We start from the raw sequence: 15,193 nt of genomic DNA on the forward strand, positions 1-15,193 counted from the left end.
AAACAAAAATATCAAAATCAAACCTTGACCTCTACCACTCCCTGACCTGAAGCCATGTGCAGTTAGACTTGCTCCCGTCCTCATGTGTCTCTGTCATACAAGGAGTTTGAATCCAAAACTTGTTGCTCATTTCATCAGGTGCAGCTCCAGGGAGCCTTTTTCATAATGAAAATACAGCTTACATATACAGCTTCTATTTCAAAATGTACTTCCATACACATAACTTTTAGTGAAAAGAGAAAAACAGTTCCCTGAAAATATTTGCAGCATGAATGCACCCAAATTGATCTATAGGCTTTTCTGAATAGAGAAATCATTTCTTTGTCACATCAGAGTGGTGGCTGTAGAAAGGGATCCTTAAAAACGCGCACATTTTCATACCTGTAGCAGAACTTTCTGATCAGATCACATCTGTGCATGTGTGAATTTAAAATATGAGTTTAACACAAAAAGCTTTGAAACTATATTCTATATAGAAACTGTATTAAACTATATTTAACTGTATAGAGCTATTGCCTTGCTCAGAAGTGATCAAGTCCTCCCTGAGTATTGTACTAGCAATGGGTCCAAAGCCTAAACTCACTTGCATTTACAGCAGCCTACATCTGTCTCACCAGCATGTCAAAGAACCTGGCTAATTCTAAATCAGTCCCACATGCTTCACTGGGAAGAGCAGGTGTTCAACACCTTTGCAAAATAAGATAATTTGATGGGTTGGCTATGGCTATAAACTCAAGTCTTGTGTTTAAACCCATTCAGCAACTTTAGAGGAGTAAGACCCTGCCCTATGGCTTTGTCATTCACAGTACCACTGATCCTTGTACATGTATCCTTGGACTACAAACACAACAGTAGTTACAGCATTAACTACTAAGATACATGGCAGAGTTTTATACCGAAACCAAGATCAGCTGGAAACCAAAATCATCCCCAGATCCATACTATCTGCATCTTGGCAGTCCTTTGCACTTCCTGCCAATGAACCCAGAATTCCTGATGCTGTTTTTATGAACAGGCTAACACAGGAGAAGTCAAAAATCATCAAAACTGTCTCTCAATTAAAAAAAAAAAAAAAATAGGTTTCTCAAATCAGTTGTTTTTACAAAAATACCTGAGGCTGAGCAGGAATTTTTGCAAACTGAAAGACCAGTTTCCAAAATTGTTTAGACTAGTTCCCTGTAATGTCCAAAAGCCAGCCCAGTGTATGTATTCTTCTCTGCTCTTGACTTCCAGCAGACAAATAGTGTTCTGTTCTTCACTCACAAAATGCAGCTTTTCCTTAATGCTGGTTCATCTTTAGTCAGAAAACTTGAACTCACCCATAGGAAATAAACCAGTAATATTTAATCAATGGGGAAATCTTGTTTCATCTACAAGGCAAACTTGTCATTTAATCTCTACGGTGTTTTAGCAAACAAACCTCTCAATGACCAATATTAAAAGATCATTTTTCTTCAGCCTCACCACCATTCTTTCTGCCTATGCTTTCCACTCTGCATGGATCAACACAGTATGCTCTTTTTTCCTGTAAAATTGGTTAATTTATTTCTTCATATTATAAAATGCAGAGGACATACTCAGATTAGTCCAGCTACCAGTAATTACAAATTCAGAAACTAAAACCTGTTGATGGGTTTGGGGTTTTTTAACTAGTTGCAAATGGTAGTCCCCATGACAGACAGCCAGCAACACGCTAGACCTAGAGATGCTGCAAACGCGAACTCCGGAGCACGCTCTGCCGGGACTGGTTCTGCCATCAGCTCAGCACGCTCAACCTACAGCCCGCAGGTTTCTCACGTCCTTCCTGACCCACATTTGCCTCCGGGGAGGCCGCAGGGCGCAGGAGCCACCATCACTGGCACAGGACTCCACAGGCGACCCCGCCGTGCCCGCGGCAGGATGGACGCTCCAGATCCGCTCCGGCCAGCCTGGACCCCGCCCACACATCGGAGCTGGCCAATAGGAGCGCGGGACGTGAGAGAGCTAAGCCAATCAGCGTCCGCGCAGGCTGCTGGTCCCCTTGCTGGGGATGCGGCCCTTGGAGCCCTGGACCAGCCGCCACAGGGCCCGCGGTCAGGCCGAGGGCGAGGGCGAGGGCGAGGAGCGAGCCGCGAGCCGCGAGCCGCGAGCCGCGAGCCGCGAGCCGGAGCCCCCAGGAGGGCTGCAGCTGCTGGTCCTAGCCTTACACCGAGATGCTTCTTGCCGCGGCCCGGCTGCACGCGGCTTTCTGGCGCTGCCCAAATCCCGGAGGTTTCGGGAGGACGTTGTCACCTCGTCCCTGGCTCTAGTGGGACAATAGAGGAGACGAAATAGTAACAACCAGCTCTCCTCAGAAGAGGGCTGGCGCAGCGCATACTGCAGCTGACAGATCGGAAGCCGCACTGGAGCGGGGTGACCCTGCTCAGGATTCACACTGTTCTCCCGCCTTGTGCAGCTGCGGCCGCTGCGCGGATCCCGAGCGGGCCACGGGAGCTCGCCCTCTGCCCGCTGCACGGAGTCGGTGGGACCCAGTCGGTGCTGGGGTGCGTGTCCCCGCTGGGGAGTTCGCAGGGATGGGACCCGAAAAATTAGATGTGGCAGAATTTCTCCCCTTTTCTCCCCGTGTATTTTGTGTTTCTGCTCATCCGCTACACAGCAGTCAAAATAAAATAAAATAAAATAAAAACATAAAACCTGTTTTGAGTTTTGGGGTTTTTGTTTGTTCGTTGGGGGGTTTTTTGATCTCAACTTTGGCTGTTCGCGGCTGCTAAATACTTACTTCGGTTTGTGGTTTGCTTCTTTCAACGACTACATTAATTTGTAGACATACAGACCGATAATTCACAGTTAATTCAAATTGGCTGCCAGGAGTACCTTTCTTTGTAAAGGTAGCCCAAGTATTACGATGTCATGGGACACCTCTATTAAAACACACAACGTTCACGGACATGTAAGTAATTCCCAGATCACAGCTTTATTGTTTTATTGGATTTCCCCGACCTCGTAGCCCGAATGACGCCGCTCTCCCCAGGTGCCTGTCTTGAGAAGGCAACAGATAAATACGGAAATAAAGACATGGCAGGTTAAATTCTGGGTCCCGCTGCCGGTGCTACACATGACAACGGGATTTTCGATTCAACTGACAGCAGAACAATATCCCGTTTGCCACAGGAGAGACTTTTTGTATCCACTTTAATGACAGAAACACAAGTTGTGTCCTGGGATAAAAACGAATCGAGGAGCGGGTATTTAGTGCATTAGCCCAGACATCATCATCATCATTAAAATAATAATAGCTAAAATATTAATAATTAAAATAATAATAGTGATAATAATATTATCCTAAAGCCTACAGCTTTAAAGGAAATACAAGCCTGGTATTTGAATTCACATTTCCTATTACTGCCAAGCACGTTTAGCCTTAAGTGAGCAAAAGGAGGATCTGATATTCTTTCAGCTTTGCATTTGAGAGTGATTCAGATGCTGGAAGCAATTTGTTTGCATTTTACATCTCGCCCCTACACCCTGGGCTGAAATAAGGCCCGATCCTGGAAACTCTCAACCTTCTGTGGGTCACAGCATCAATCGAAGAGATGTACCATCTGCTTCAGAGTTGGGAGCTACGCAAAAGCAAAACGTGGGGCTCTCTCCCGTCTCCTCCTCCTGCCCAAGCACGAATTCCCACCGAAAGCACTGGCTGGGCCTGAGCGGAAGGGACTTGGAGAGTTTCCCAAGGGAAACATAATTTTCTAAGTCTTTTATAAGTTGAACGAGTTTCAGGTTCCCCATGCCAACAGTATAAGGAGATTTTTTTCCTTAGATAAAAGTAACAATGATTCTAAAGAAAAGGGTCTGCAAAAGGGGCACGTTTGACAGAACACAGATAAAGCAGAGTAATGATGTTCAGCCTTTGACATCTTTCCACTGACCCTGTGCAGAAAAAAATAAAATTATTTCCAAAAATAGTAGGTATAGGAAAGAACAGATTGGGTTTTGTTTGGGGTTTGCCGGTTCGTTTTGCTGAGTGACAGAAGGAAAATACTCAGACGCAATATTCAGTGGGACAAATACTTTAGAGCTCGACTCAAAGAAGCTGAAGCCAGCAGGATGTGCGCCGAGCTCCCCATCATCAGAAGCATTATGGAGAAACACAAGATCCTGCCTGCAGCGTTTCAGTGACCAACCAAACGGTAGTTTGTCAGTAACTTTATTTAGAGAAAAAAAAAAATAAAACAAAATAGCGTGACAAACCGGAACCAAGACCAAAATACTGTATCCACTGTACATCATTCATTAGAAAACAAACATACACCACATTTGTATTCTACCGAACAGAGAGTGTATTTCCCTTAAAATGATATAGTGCGTGCTTTTAGATTCATGCTTTTCAATATGTAATTTACATTTGTTACTCAAATATTATCTGTTATAAATAATTGCAACTTGATCAAATGGTGCACCTGTTATATGCGAACCTCTTCAGTGCTGCAAGTGTGGCTTTTTGTTGCCCTTTTTTTTTTTTTTCTTTTTCTTTCTTTCTCTCAAAAAAGCTGCCGGTATTGCTTTATTAGGACCCGAGAAAGCACATCTGAGGTGTCAGGTAAGGTGTACAGACGCCAGAGGTGCTTGTGACCCGGGTCTTCTGCTGCACCCTACGGCTTGGATCGCAGGAACAAGTGGTGGGAGAGCACATAATAAAAAATTGTTTCCAAAAGGCACAATTTCCTCGACACAAAGGTACAATAAAAATATATGGCCACTAAAATACGGGCGCCTATGGGGGTGCTCTGTCTGTTCGGTGGGATCCCAGGCCCGCCAGGGTTTCGCCCCCCCAACACTCTCCCTGCCCAACTCTCGGCCACCCCGCCGCCAGCGGGTGGCAGCCAGCCACCGCTCCCTCGCGACACGGCCTCCTTTGGGACCGCCTCAGCTCGGAGTCAGCGGGAGGGGACGGCTGCCTCTCCGGACCGGCCCGCTCCGCCCCGGTCGCATCCCGCGTCACTGCTCGTGGTTCCTGCTGCCGCTCTCCGGGTCGCTCTGGTCGTCGGTGAAGCAGACGTCCACGTCGCTCTCGTTGTCAGTCTTTTGCTCCTGCTCGGGGGCCGCGTAGCCAGAGTCACTCTTGTCCTCGGCCGCCTTGCCAAGGCTCTGCCCCGGGTGCCGGGACTTGACGTGCCGCTCCAAGTCGCGGCGCCGCACCAGCACCTTGCCGCAGTACTCGCAGCGGTAAGGCGTGTTACCCTCGGCGTGCAGACGGATATGCTTGTTGAGGTTGCTGGGGTCCCCGAAGGGCCGCAGGCAGACCTTGCACTTGAGCGGCTTGTAGCCAGTGTGAGTCCGCATGTGGATCTTCAGCCCGTACTTGCGGGAGTACAGCTTCCCGCAGTAGAGGCACAGGTGCCCGGTCTTGGGCTTCCCGCCGGCTGCAGCTGCTGCGGGCAGCGCCTCCAGCCGCCCGCGGCCCTTCTCAGCAGCCAGCTCGGAGAGCTGCTGCGTATGCATGGCGATCTCCCGGTCGATGCTAGCCAGCGAACCCAGCTCGGCGGCGTGCAGCCCCGCCGCCGGACCCCCGAAGGACGACACCGACTCGGGGTACTTGAGGAGGCCGCCCAGGTGCAGCTTCAGCGGATAGTAGGGCGCGGCGCCGTAGAGCAGCTCTCCGCTGTAGACGGTGAGCGGCATCACGGGCAGCCCGCATTCCCCCGCGTACGCCTTCAGCCCCTCGAAGGGCGGCAGCGCGAAGCGCTCCAGCGCGCCGCCGGGCAGCGGTGGGTAGCGGGCGGGCGGCAAGGCGGCGCCTGGCAGCCCCCGCTCCACCTGCCGGAAGGCCGAGGCCTCCTCCAGCGGTGAGAGCAGCGGGAAGGCGCGGAGCCCGCCGCCGCACGCCAGACCGGCAGCTGCCGCCGGGAGGGCTGCCTCGCCCGGCAGCGCCCCGCACTTGGGCGGTGCCTCGGCGGCGGCGCGTCCCGCCTTCAGCCCCCCCAGCAGCTTGGAGAAGCCGAGGGCGGTGGCGCCCCGCGCCTCCTCCCGCAGCGGCCCGGCGGGGCGGAAGGCCGAGCGCGCCCCGGGACACAGCGCCAACCCGTTGCCGCCCGCCGGCCCCAGCAGCGGCCCCGGCCCGCGGGCGGCCCCTACGCTCATGTCCAGAGCCCGCTCCTGCTCCTCCTTGCCCGCCGCACGCTTGGGCAGCCCCGGCTTGGCGAGAGGCGGGGAAGCAACGGCGGCCTCGCGCTTGACGGGCTCTCGCGGGCCGCAGCCCGGCGGCGGGTGGGCGCGCAGCGCGGCAGCCGGCGGCTCCTTGGGCGGGAGGCCGAAGGCAGTCGGCCGGCCGTGGTCGTGGTGGAGGAAAGGGCGGCCGTGGCTCAACGCGCAGTGGAAGTGGACGTGGGCCTTGAGGCTGTTTGGGTACTTGAAGGTCCTCCAGCAGTACCAGCAAATGTACCGCTCTTCCCCTGCGGAGGCAAGCGGAAGGGCCCATCAGCGGCGGCCGCGCACCCCCACGCATCTCCGCGCCTACCCGCGCCTCCCCGCTCCCCCGCCGTGTCGCAGCGCTGTGCAGGCTCTGCGCGGTTAGGGCTGCGCTCCCGCGGACGGTCGCCGTGAGGCAGAGGGGAGCAGCTGCTGCCGCGAGTAGTCTGTCGGGGGGCCCATCTGTTGGCGTTTGCAGAGGAGATAGCGTATGTCAGGGAGTCGGCTGCACCGAACAAAGGCCAACCTAATGATCGTGAGCCCCTCATTACGCGGCGAGACAATATCCGATATGTATGGGCCATATGTAATCGTTCCCTTTCAAAGCACAATGCCCTTTGTGCCCCGTCCCCTAAACACTTCGGCTTCTCAAAAGCGCAACAGACCCCGGTGGCCGCGGCTCTGGTGACTCCCCGGCACGCAGAGAAACAGGCTTCTCTTTCCTCCTACTGGCTCTGCCTTGCCAGGGGTGTCCTGAGCAGAAGCATCTCCCAGCCCCGACGGTGAAACGCTGCCTCTGCGGGCAACCTGCCTGCATGGGTATCTTTATATCTTTTCCTTTTTCCTCGTTTTTCTTTCTCCCTCTCTCACTTTCTTTCTCCTTTTTTTTTTTTTTCTTCTTTTTTTTTCCCCTTTCCTTTCATGTCCTTTCCTTTCCTATCTTTCTCTCTTCCCCCCTTTCCTTTTCCCTTTCCCTTTCCCCTCTCTCTTTCCCTTTCCTTCCTTCTCCCTTCTCTCTTCTCCTTCCTTCTCTTTAGTGTTGTGTCTACATAATATCCATCCTTCTTTCTCCCCCTCTCTCCTCATCACTACAACACACCACTAAGATGTTTCGGGAGCCGTCGGGTCCCTCGCGAAATGCTGCCCATCCCCACCCCGTCTCCAGCCGATCCTCGCCGTGTGACCAAGTGCCGCACAGAAACGAGAGGCCGCTCGGGCCGGGAACCAGCTCCTCACACTTCAAGGGATCCCTTGGGGAACGATGGGGGTGGGGTGAGGCACAAACCACCAGGAATGGGGCAGCTTCAGCCGCGGCACCAGCTGAATGAGACTAGTCGGCGGGTCACCTAGGCGGACACGGTGGCCGCAACAAGCCCGAGGAGCCTTAACTCAGCTTTTGGGGCAGGGACGAGCCGGTGGCCTCTGATCCGGTAAAACACGAAGTCTTCGCTGTCCGCGGCAACTCGCGTGAACGGATCCGGCGCTATTGAGAGTGTCCCTTCTCCTGTGTCCCTGCCGTCGTGCGCAGCTCTTCCTCGCTTGCTGCGAATCGGAGGTCCCCGGCTGCGCGGCGTTACCAAGTCCTTGGACGCGGGTTTTCGCCCCGTCGAGGAGGGCGAGCGGGAGGAGGGAGCGTATCTGCCCGGCAGCGGCCGCGGGAGGGAGAACTGCGGCCGAACCCCACCGCCGTGCATATAAACCGGGCAGAGGAGCGCTGTGGACAGAATGGCGTGCGGCCACCGACCGCTGTCGTCGTTCGCCTTTGCGGCGCAGTTTGGTCCTGGTTGTCCTCGGCAAGAGCTTGGTGGGATGGGCCGAGTCCCGAGCACCACCCAGCCAGGCCCGGGGCTTTCCGGCTCAGCTCCAGTCCAGCAACCATCGCTCGGGAGCGGGGTGGGGGGAAAAGAAAGAAACGAAAAATACCCCTTTCTCATCCCAGTAAACCCAAATAAATGAAGATTTGGAAAGAAGGTTTCCAAAGTTTTGTTTGTCGGGAAAAAAAAGAAAAAAATCAAAACCAAAGCAAAGAAACAAACAAAAACCCCTCTGACATTCTTTTGCAATGTTGCCTTTGGGGGTTTGTTGGGTTTGGATTTGGGTTTTTTGAGGTGTTTTGTTTTTTTGGTTGGTTGGGTTTTGTTGGGATGGTTTTTTTTTTTTGGGGGGGGGGAGGGTGGGGGTTGTTTGGTTGGCGTTTTTTGGTGGGGCTTTGAGGGTTTTTTCCCAGCATGCTGTCCTTAAAAGAAGAGCACTTCGGCATTTGATACGCCTATTCCGTGTCCGTTTTAATTAGCCTGGAAATGGTGGTGCCGGAAACACGGCAGATCCGGAGTGTCAGTCTGCAGTTAAGCCTCGCTCCGACGGGACAAGGAAGATGTCACACGCCTGCTGCAACTCGCAGGCCCGAGATTCCTTGCCATTATTTCCCTCGAGCAGCATCCGCGGGCAGAGGCTGCTGGGCGGGGAGAGGGGGCAAAACCTAGCCCTGTGTCCTCCTTCCTGCAGCCAGAACTTCATCAGAGCAGGTTTTTTTTCGAGGGGGTGACGCTCCGCAGACCAGCGGCCTCACTGCCCTTGGTGGAGGGGTGGGGCAGAGTGACCATGAGTTTCTTTTCGGGGTGAAGTTTTAGCATAAGGAGGGATTTGTGCTCTTACGCATCGCATGAGTTGGGCAGGAGGTGAGCAGTCAACGGTGTTTCTGCAGTCATCCCTCCGGGTCGGATCCCGATTTCCCTCCGGAGCAGCAGGCCTCGAGGGTTGGGGAGAGCTCAGCATCCCCCGGATTGAGCCCTTGCTCCACTCTCGGGGACTCCGTAGGCTGAAGCATCTTTTGTGTCGGGCAGGAGCGGGGGTTCTCTCGTCGCCAGCTGGGCAGCCTTGGCCCTCCCGGGGGAGCGGCCGGACTCCCCGGGATGGGCAGAAGGATGTGCCGGCCACCTTTTCGTTTCATCTTCTTTTCTCTCTCTGAATGTGCTGCTACCTTGTAATTTTTGTGAACATCAGTGTGATTCCAGCTAAGAATCAGCTCGCAGCCGCGTGTCTTCCCCTTCCCGGTATCTTCAGATTTCCCTATCTGAGCCTGATTTGACACCGGCTTAATTTTTTACCTCATACATCCTAATTTACAGGGACTGTCCAGTACCCGTTTGGATTGGACTATATGAACCTACCCACAAGATAACCTGAAAATAGGCTCTGAAGCTCTGACCGAGGAACATGGGAGATGCAAGGGGTATTTTTAAAGACCGTGAAGCCAAATTGCTGTCTCGCACCATAACACTAGCCTTGTTTCACAGAAATCCCATTTGCCTATCAAAAGATCATTAAATTGTATCGAAGTTGGAACGATTCGAGGCACGGGGACCTTTCCATACGCTACCGAGTTAATAGATCACCCTTTAAACATAAACAGATGGAGTCTTAGTTTAAAGGATGGCAAGCTAAAAGTCACTGCAGCTGTGCTGGCATTAATGTTTTCTAAGGGAGCAATTTGGAGAACCCACTGTTGCCTACCTCAGTTTGAGTTCCCGCCAAAGGTGATAATTAAGAGGGTCTGGTTTGATTAATTCAATTTGTTTGCTCTGAAACGAATGGCCGCATCTGTACCTTTCTCGTCGTGCGTTGGGGTGGCCGTGACGGGGATGTCAAACCACTGTGCCAGTGGGTTGGAGTACCAGACGGTGAGCTCCTCTCCTGGCTGGACATCTCGCAGAGCCCGGTAGAAAATCTGGGAAGGGGAGAAAGGAAACTTCTTCAGGAGGCTTGAGAGGGAAGGCAGGTGACAGACAGCAGTACCAGGCCGGCCCGGAGCCGCGAGTGGGGTACCTGTCCTCCTGGCAGATCCGCAACAGCCTCCAGTGTCTGCTCTTGGGAGTTTCGGGCAGCTCGGATTAACCCTATCCACTCCAGAGCTGAGCTCCCGGCTTCATCCACTAATTCCCCTCTCACCATCCGCACCTGGAAGACAGGAGGCACCACTGTCACCTCCACGCAAGACGAAACAGAAAACAAGCAACCAGCTTACCCATTCCCCCTGCCTCCTTGCCTGCCCTCTTTGCCTTGCCCTGCGAGCCTGCTCTCCCACGCCAGGCAGGTGCCTGGGCATCGCAGCTCGGAAGCAGCGGCCAGAGCATCTCGTTTTGCGGGCCTTACATCCTCAGCCTCCTTTGAGCAGGACCTTTCCTGGTTCGCAGGTGCATTGGGAGCTCTGCGCCGGCCTAGGAGGGAGGGGTTGGGAGTTGCTAATCTGCGGGAGTCGGGATAGAAGATCCCCGTCCCCAGCACTGCGAGGGGAAATGGGATTTTACCCTCAGATCCCACTGACCCAAATGCACCCCGTTCAGTAGCAGCTGCTACAATTAGCTTAACGCTGTATTAAATGACCAGGTAAGATGTTATTATTTTTTTAAGGGTTTATGCAGTCTTGGAGTCGGTGCAACACAATCGCGATACGTAAGACTTGTCGGGAGATGTGAAGGGGGAAAGGGGAGAAGGATTCTGCTTAGCTACAAAGTCTCTGTAGCCCCATACTTCATAATCTGCTTGTCCATACAAAGAGAAAATGAAATGCCCGTTCCCTGAATGACCGTGCAATAAAAGTCACCGGAACAAAGCGGTCTAAAGCGAGAAACCAAGGGAGCCAGATGAGAAATAAATTTGGGTGGGCTGGCAGAGCGTTTAAAAACAATTAAAGGCCATTAAAAATCCGAGCGGAACGCGTGAGCCGCGGCTGCCCGGGGGGTGGAGAAAGGGCTACCACCCGCAGTACCCTGAGGAGCCCGATGGATGGGGCGAGCACCCTTCACCGCTTCGTCCGCACCCCGTCCCTGCTCGGACACGCACTGACCCCGGTGCCAGCAGCCGAAAGGCAATCACCCCCTCCCGCGCCGGCTGTGCGGGTGGTTCGTGGGTCCGAGGCTTTCCGAAAAGGCCGAGCCGCTCCGGGCTAACCCGGACCCCATCACCCTCATCCCCGGCCCTGGAGGATCCCCCGTCCGTTGCCAGGCGCTCCTCTCCGGCCCCAGTCAAAGGGCTCGCGGCTGGGGAGAGGGATGGAGGGATGCGGGACACAAACCCGGTCCAGAAATGAATCGGTTCATCTGCTGCTCCCTCGAACAAAACCCGAGGGCTGAGAAAGCCGCATGTCCCCGTCTCACCGGAGCTCGGGTTCACGAAGCCGGCCCTGCCGGGAAGGGGCAATGCCCGAGTGAACGGAGCCCAGGGGGACGGGGGCCGAGAGGAGGAACCAGCACCCTCCAGCATCGGGCACTAGGCACGCGGCTGCGGCGACTTTTTCAGCACGTCTGTGTTCAAGGCGGGAGCGCGTCCGCTCCTCCGGGAGAACCGCTTGGTCCCCTGGCCTCGTCGCGGAGGCGAGCCGGGCTAGCTGACCCCCGGCGCTGGCGTAGAGGGGGAAAGGGCATGGGCTGGTTCTCCTGGCAAAGCCACAAGGAGACATCTCGAGACGCTCTGGAAATGCTTTCCTTTCCTTTCGTGGCTTGCTCTAAGAAGGGAGGATCGAAGGCGGGGAGGGGGGAGCTAGAAGAGCAGCCTTTTCTCCTAAATCGGCTTCCCCCTAACGAAGGAAAAGCAAGGTCCAGCGGTGCAGCAGAGACCGTCGGAAAATACCTTTTTTTTGGGTCCTGGCTCCCTGCGGTCTGATAGGTACTTGCCCAGTTTGAAGGAGCCCGGCACAGGGCCCAGCCGCAGCCCCGCAGGGATGCAGCTCTCGGCGCTGACGCTGCCGGCCGGGGCCCTGCTGCTTTGCATCGCTGCCTCCGGGTGCCAGCGCTCGGGAACCCCAAGTACTTAAGGGGGCCGGAGTGACAGGGGCAGGCGGGGAGGACGAGCCGTGGCGTATCCCCGCCCGCGGAGTGACGCGGCGGTGTTGTGGGCTCCGGCTTTTCAACGGAAGCAGGAGGGGTACCCCTTGGCAGGGGGATGCTCCGGGGCGCGGAGTTTGGTGAGAGAGTTTGGCTTCTCGAGCAGCTGCGGAGTCCCATCCCAGAGGGTCACATGGAGCCTTTCCCTAACCCTCCTGCATAATCAGGCGGAGTGAATGGCTGGCAGACAATGGGCCAGGCGACCTTCCCATTCCTAAAAATCCAATTTGTCAAGGGCAAAGAAAAGGCGCTGGTGAATCAAAGGTCTGGAGGGACCATTAATCCTCAGCATGGGGTATTGTCCCCGAGACAGTTACGATATTTTAAGTGACAAATCCACTGTATAATTTCTCCATAAATTTTACTTCCTTTTATTGTTCCTCGACAAACCAGTTTTGGAAAATAAGTGACTATTTTAAGTCTACTTGGCTGAGCCTTTTGAGGTTTAATATACTTCAAAGATTTTTAATTCTCTTCCCTTGGCTTTATTGTAAAGGAGATTAAACAAAGAGATGGGGAATGTTTTGAGGACTTGTTAACTTCTATTGATTCCCGGCGTGTGCCATACAGAAATTGGGCAGGTACTTGATGGGAAAACACCAGAAAATACCTACACTTTCTCTTTTTTAAAAAGAACGACCATATTACCATTTCAGTGGGTTGGTTGCAGGCCAGTAATCTGTTCAGAAGAGCTTTGATCCTTAAGGAGGATGAATAGCTCAAAATATGAGCCGTCGTAGCCCCTGTAAAACACAACCCGCTGCACCTGCGAGCGCTGGGAAGCTGCGGTTGTAGTTCCTGCGATGAAGAAGTAGGGACAAGAGCAAATAGAGACATACAAGCATGGGGAAACGAAGGGGCACGACCAGCAGATAACACAGATGTCTAGCAAGCAGCGTGTGGCTACATTCCTAGTTTAATACATCCACAGATTCCTCTCACACAAGCAAAATCGCTTGCATCGAGGCTGCTTCCAGAGGAGGAACCTGTAAAAAGCGGCTGTAAATAAAGCCAGAAAGACGAGATTCGAGCAGAGTGTGTCTCTGTCCCTCCTCTTCGCATAAATATTTTAATTAAGATACAACGAGGTGCTAGAATTAAGTCATCTTGTAACTCAAGCTGGGGAAATGTCCCAAGATTTTTCCAGGAGCTGAAGAGGAAAGGTGTACGACTTCTTTCTTAGGCACATGCAACAACCCAGCTGTGCCTGTCAGACCAAAGAGTACAGTAGCAAATTCAGTGTTCCATTTTCGCTTTCCTAGCCCTGTCTAGTCCCCGCTAGCAGGTTTTCTCCGTTCCGTACCTTTTAACTCTCAAAAAATAAGATTTCTGCACGTTTCTCTTGCAGAGAAAATCTGCACATGCACATTTTATCCACTGCTTTCAGAAGCAATTGCAGATATGGATTCCCCTCCCGCCCACCCCACCCTCCCCCTGCCCCAGGCGTTTTTCTAACAGTCAGACCTAATACATTTCAAAAGAACCCCCCAAAGGCTACGCTTAGAGACTCATCTGCCTATAGGTGCCAGGTAACCGAACGGGCTCTTCTGAGTAATCCCGCTTTCTGCAAGATGAACCTTGGCACCTCACTTCCGACGTGATCCTTACAGTGCGCTTTACCCTGGATCCACTTGCAGCCGTCACGCGTGGCACCCACCGTGGGAGCACGGGCCACGGGGACACGCACGGGCGACGAAAGCGATTTTGAACGGGCACGTCTTAGGAGTTGGCGGTTGCAAAGATGCTTTTCCCTCTCACCGCGCCGGGAGAGGGATGGAGTCTCAGCCCGGCGAGTTAACGCCTCTGCTGTCGTGACATGTGCCCACACCAAGCGCTGTTCGCTCCGGCCCCGCAAGGCACCGGCCTCTGGTGCCCTGAAATGTCAGCGTCAATGCTGGGACCGTCGGAGAGAGGAGGGCTGACCCTTCCCCCGTCCCTCCAGCAGCGTCGGGCTCCTCCGGCCGGGCTGGACCGGGACGGATTGGGGCGGTCCCTCCGCCTGCTCCGGGGGATGCTGCCATGCGCTGGGCTGTGAATCTGGTTTTTATTAATGATAAGTATTGGCAAGCACCGGAGATAAATATCTCGCCTGCCCCCCCGTATCAATGATCATCGATCGTATCCCTCCGGGTTGCAATGGAAAGCATCCGTCAGGGGAGAGAGGAGGCGGGGGGGGGGGGGGGGGGGCTGGGGGGGGCGGGAGGGGGGAGGAATTATGTCTTTTTCACTTCGGCAGGGACGGGAAAGGAGAGGGGCAAGAGAGGATGTGGGGAACTGAAGATGACCCCTTTGATCAGTGGCTTGAATGGGGAAAAATGGATAAACAAGAAGTTGAGGGCAATAAATTTAAGCCATGAACATGTCCCTGTAACCTCTGGCCTGGCCACTTGAGGATGAGACCGGGCTGAAATTCCGGGAGCCGCAGAGGTAGAGAGAGAGAGGGCTTTTAAGGAGACCAAGGTACCCTACTGCTCCGCCTCGGGAGTAGCTCCCTCCCAGGCCTTAATGAGTCAAAAAGCGTGAACGACACGCGAACAATTTTATCAATAGGACCATGTAAAGGCCGACTGTGAGGAAAGTTATTTATTAATATAGCCGATTGTGGCTGGTTCCCATCCACTCAGAAAAGAAAAGCCTTTGCTCTGGAAGCATTCACACCAGTTCTCCAATTTTTATTCTGTCCTGTGGCTCAAAGTTGAAGTTCTCCAAGTGAAATAAATTGTCCACAAAAGAGGAAAGGAACCACATTTTCTTTTATTTTTCCTTCCCTAAAAAGGAAGGGTGAAACCGATCTAATGTGCCCACTGGAGCAAGATGCAGCATGAAAGGCCGGGTGTTAAAAGTAAAAGCAGCCTTTGGAGCAAATGGGATGGAAAATTAAATGAAATTAAATAGCTTGAACGACCGTATTGTCCCTTATTAAAAAGACACATTAATTACATGGTTTCAGCTTTATTCAAAGACAATGTTTAGACTCAATCAAAACATTCCACTATCGCTCTTTATAGACTTAAACCGGGCTACTAGAGGCACCATTAAAGCGAGATCACTTTTGCCCAGAGATGCGATGAAAGTTATTTTCCTCGGCGGCCCTTATTTATGCCCACCGCTGAACTGCCGGTGCCCCTGAGTAACACTTTGGC

General features: G+C 53.3%; 1 protein-coding gene across 1 annotated transcript; it reads right to left on the reverse strand.

The window, feature by feature from the left end:
• Nucleotides 1–4,977: 4,977 nt before the first annotated feature.
• PRDM13 (PR/SET domain 13) lies at nucleotides 4,978–11,937 on the reverse strand (the record flags this gene model as incomplete). Its single annotated transcript, XM_080616791.1, has 4 exons — nucleotides 4,978–6,431; nucleotides 9,775–9,895; nucleotides 9,994–10,125; nucleotides 11,797–11,937. The coding sequence occupies 4 exons, from the start codon at nucleotides 11,935–11,937 to the stop codon at nucleotides 4,978–4,980; spliced, it is 1,848 nt and encodes a 615-aa protein (XP_080472917.1).
• Between the last annotated feature and the right edge of the window lie 3,256 nt (nucleotides 11,938–15,193).

This window comes from Psittacula echo (genome assembly GCF_963264785.1).
Source record: "Psittacula echo genome assembly, chromosome: 4".
In the NCBI taxonomy this organism is placed as follows: domain Eukaryota; kingdom Metazoa; phylum Chordata; class Aves; order Psittaciformes; family Psittacidae; genus Psittacula; species Psittacula echo.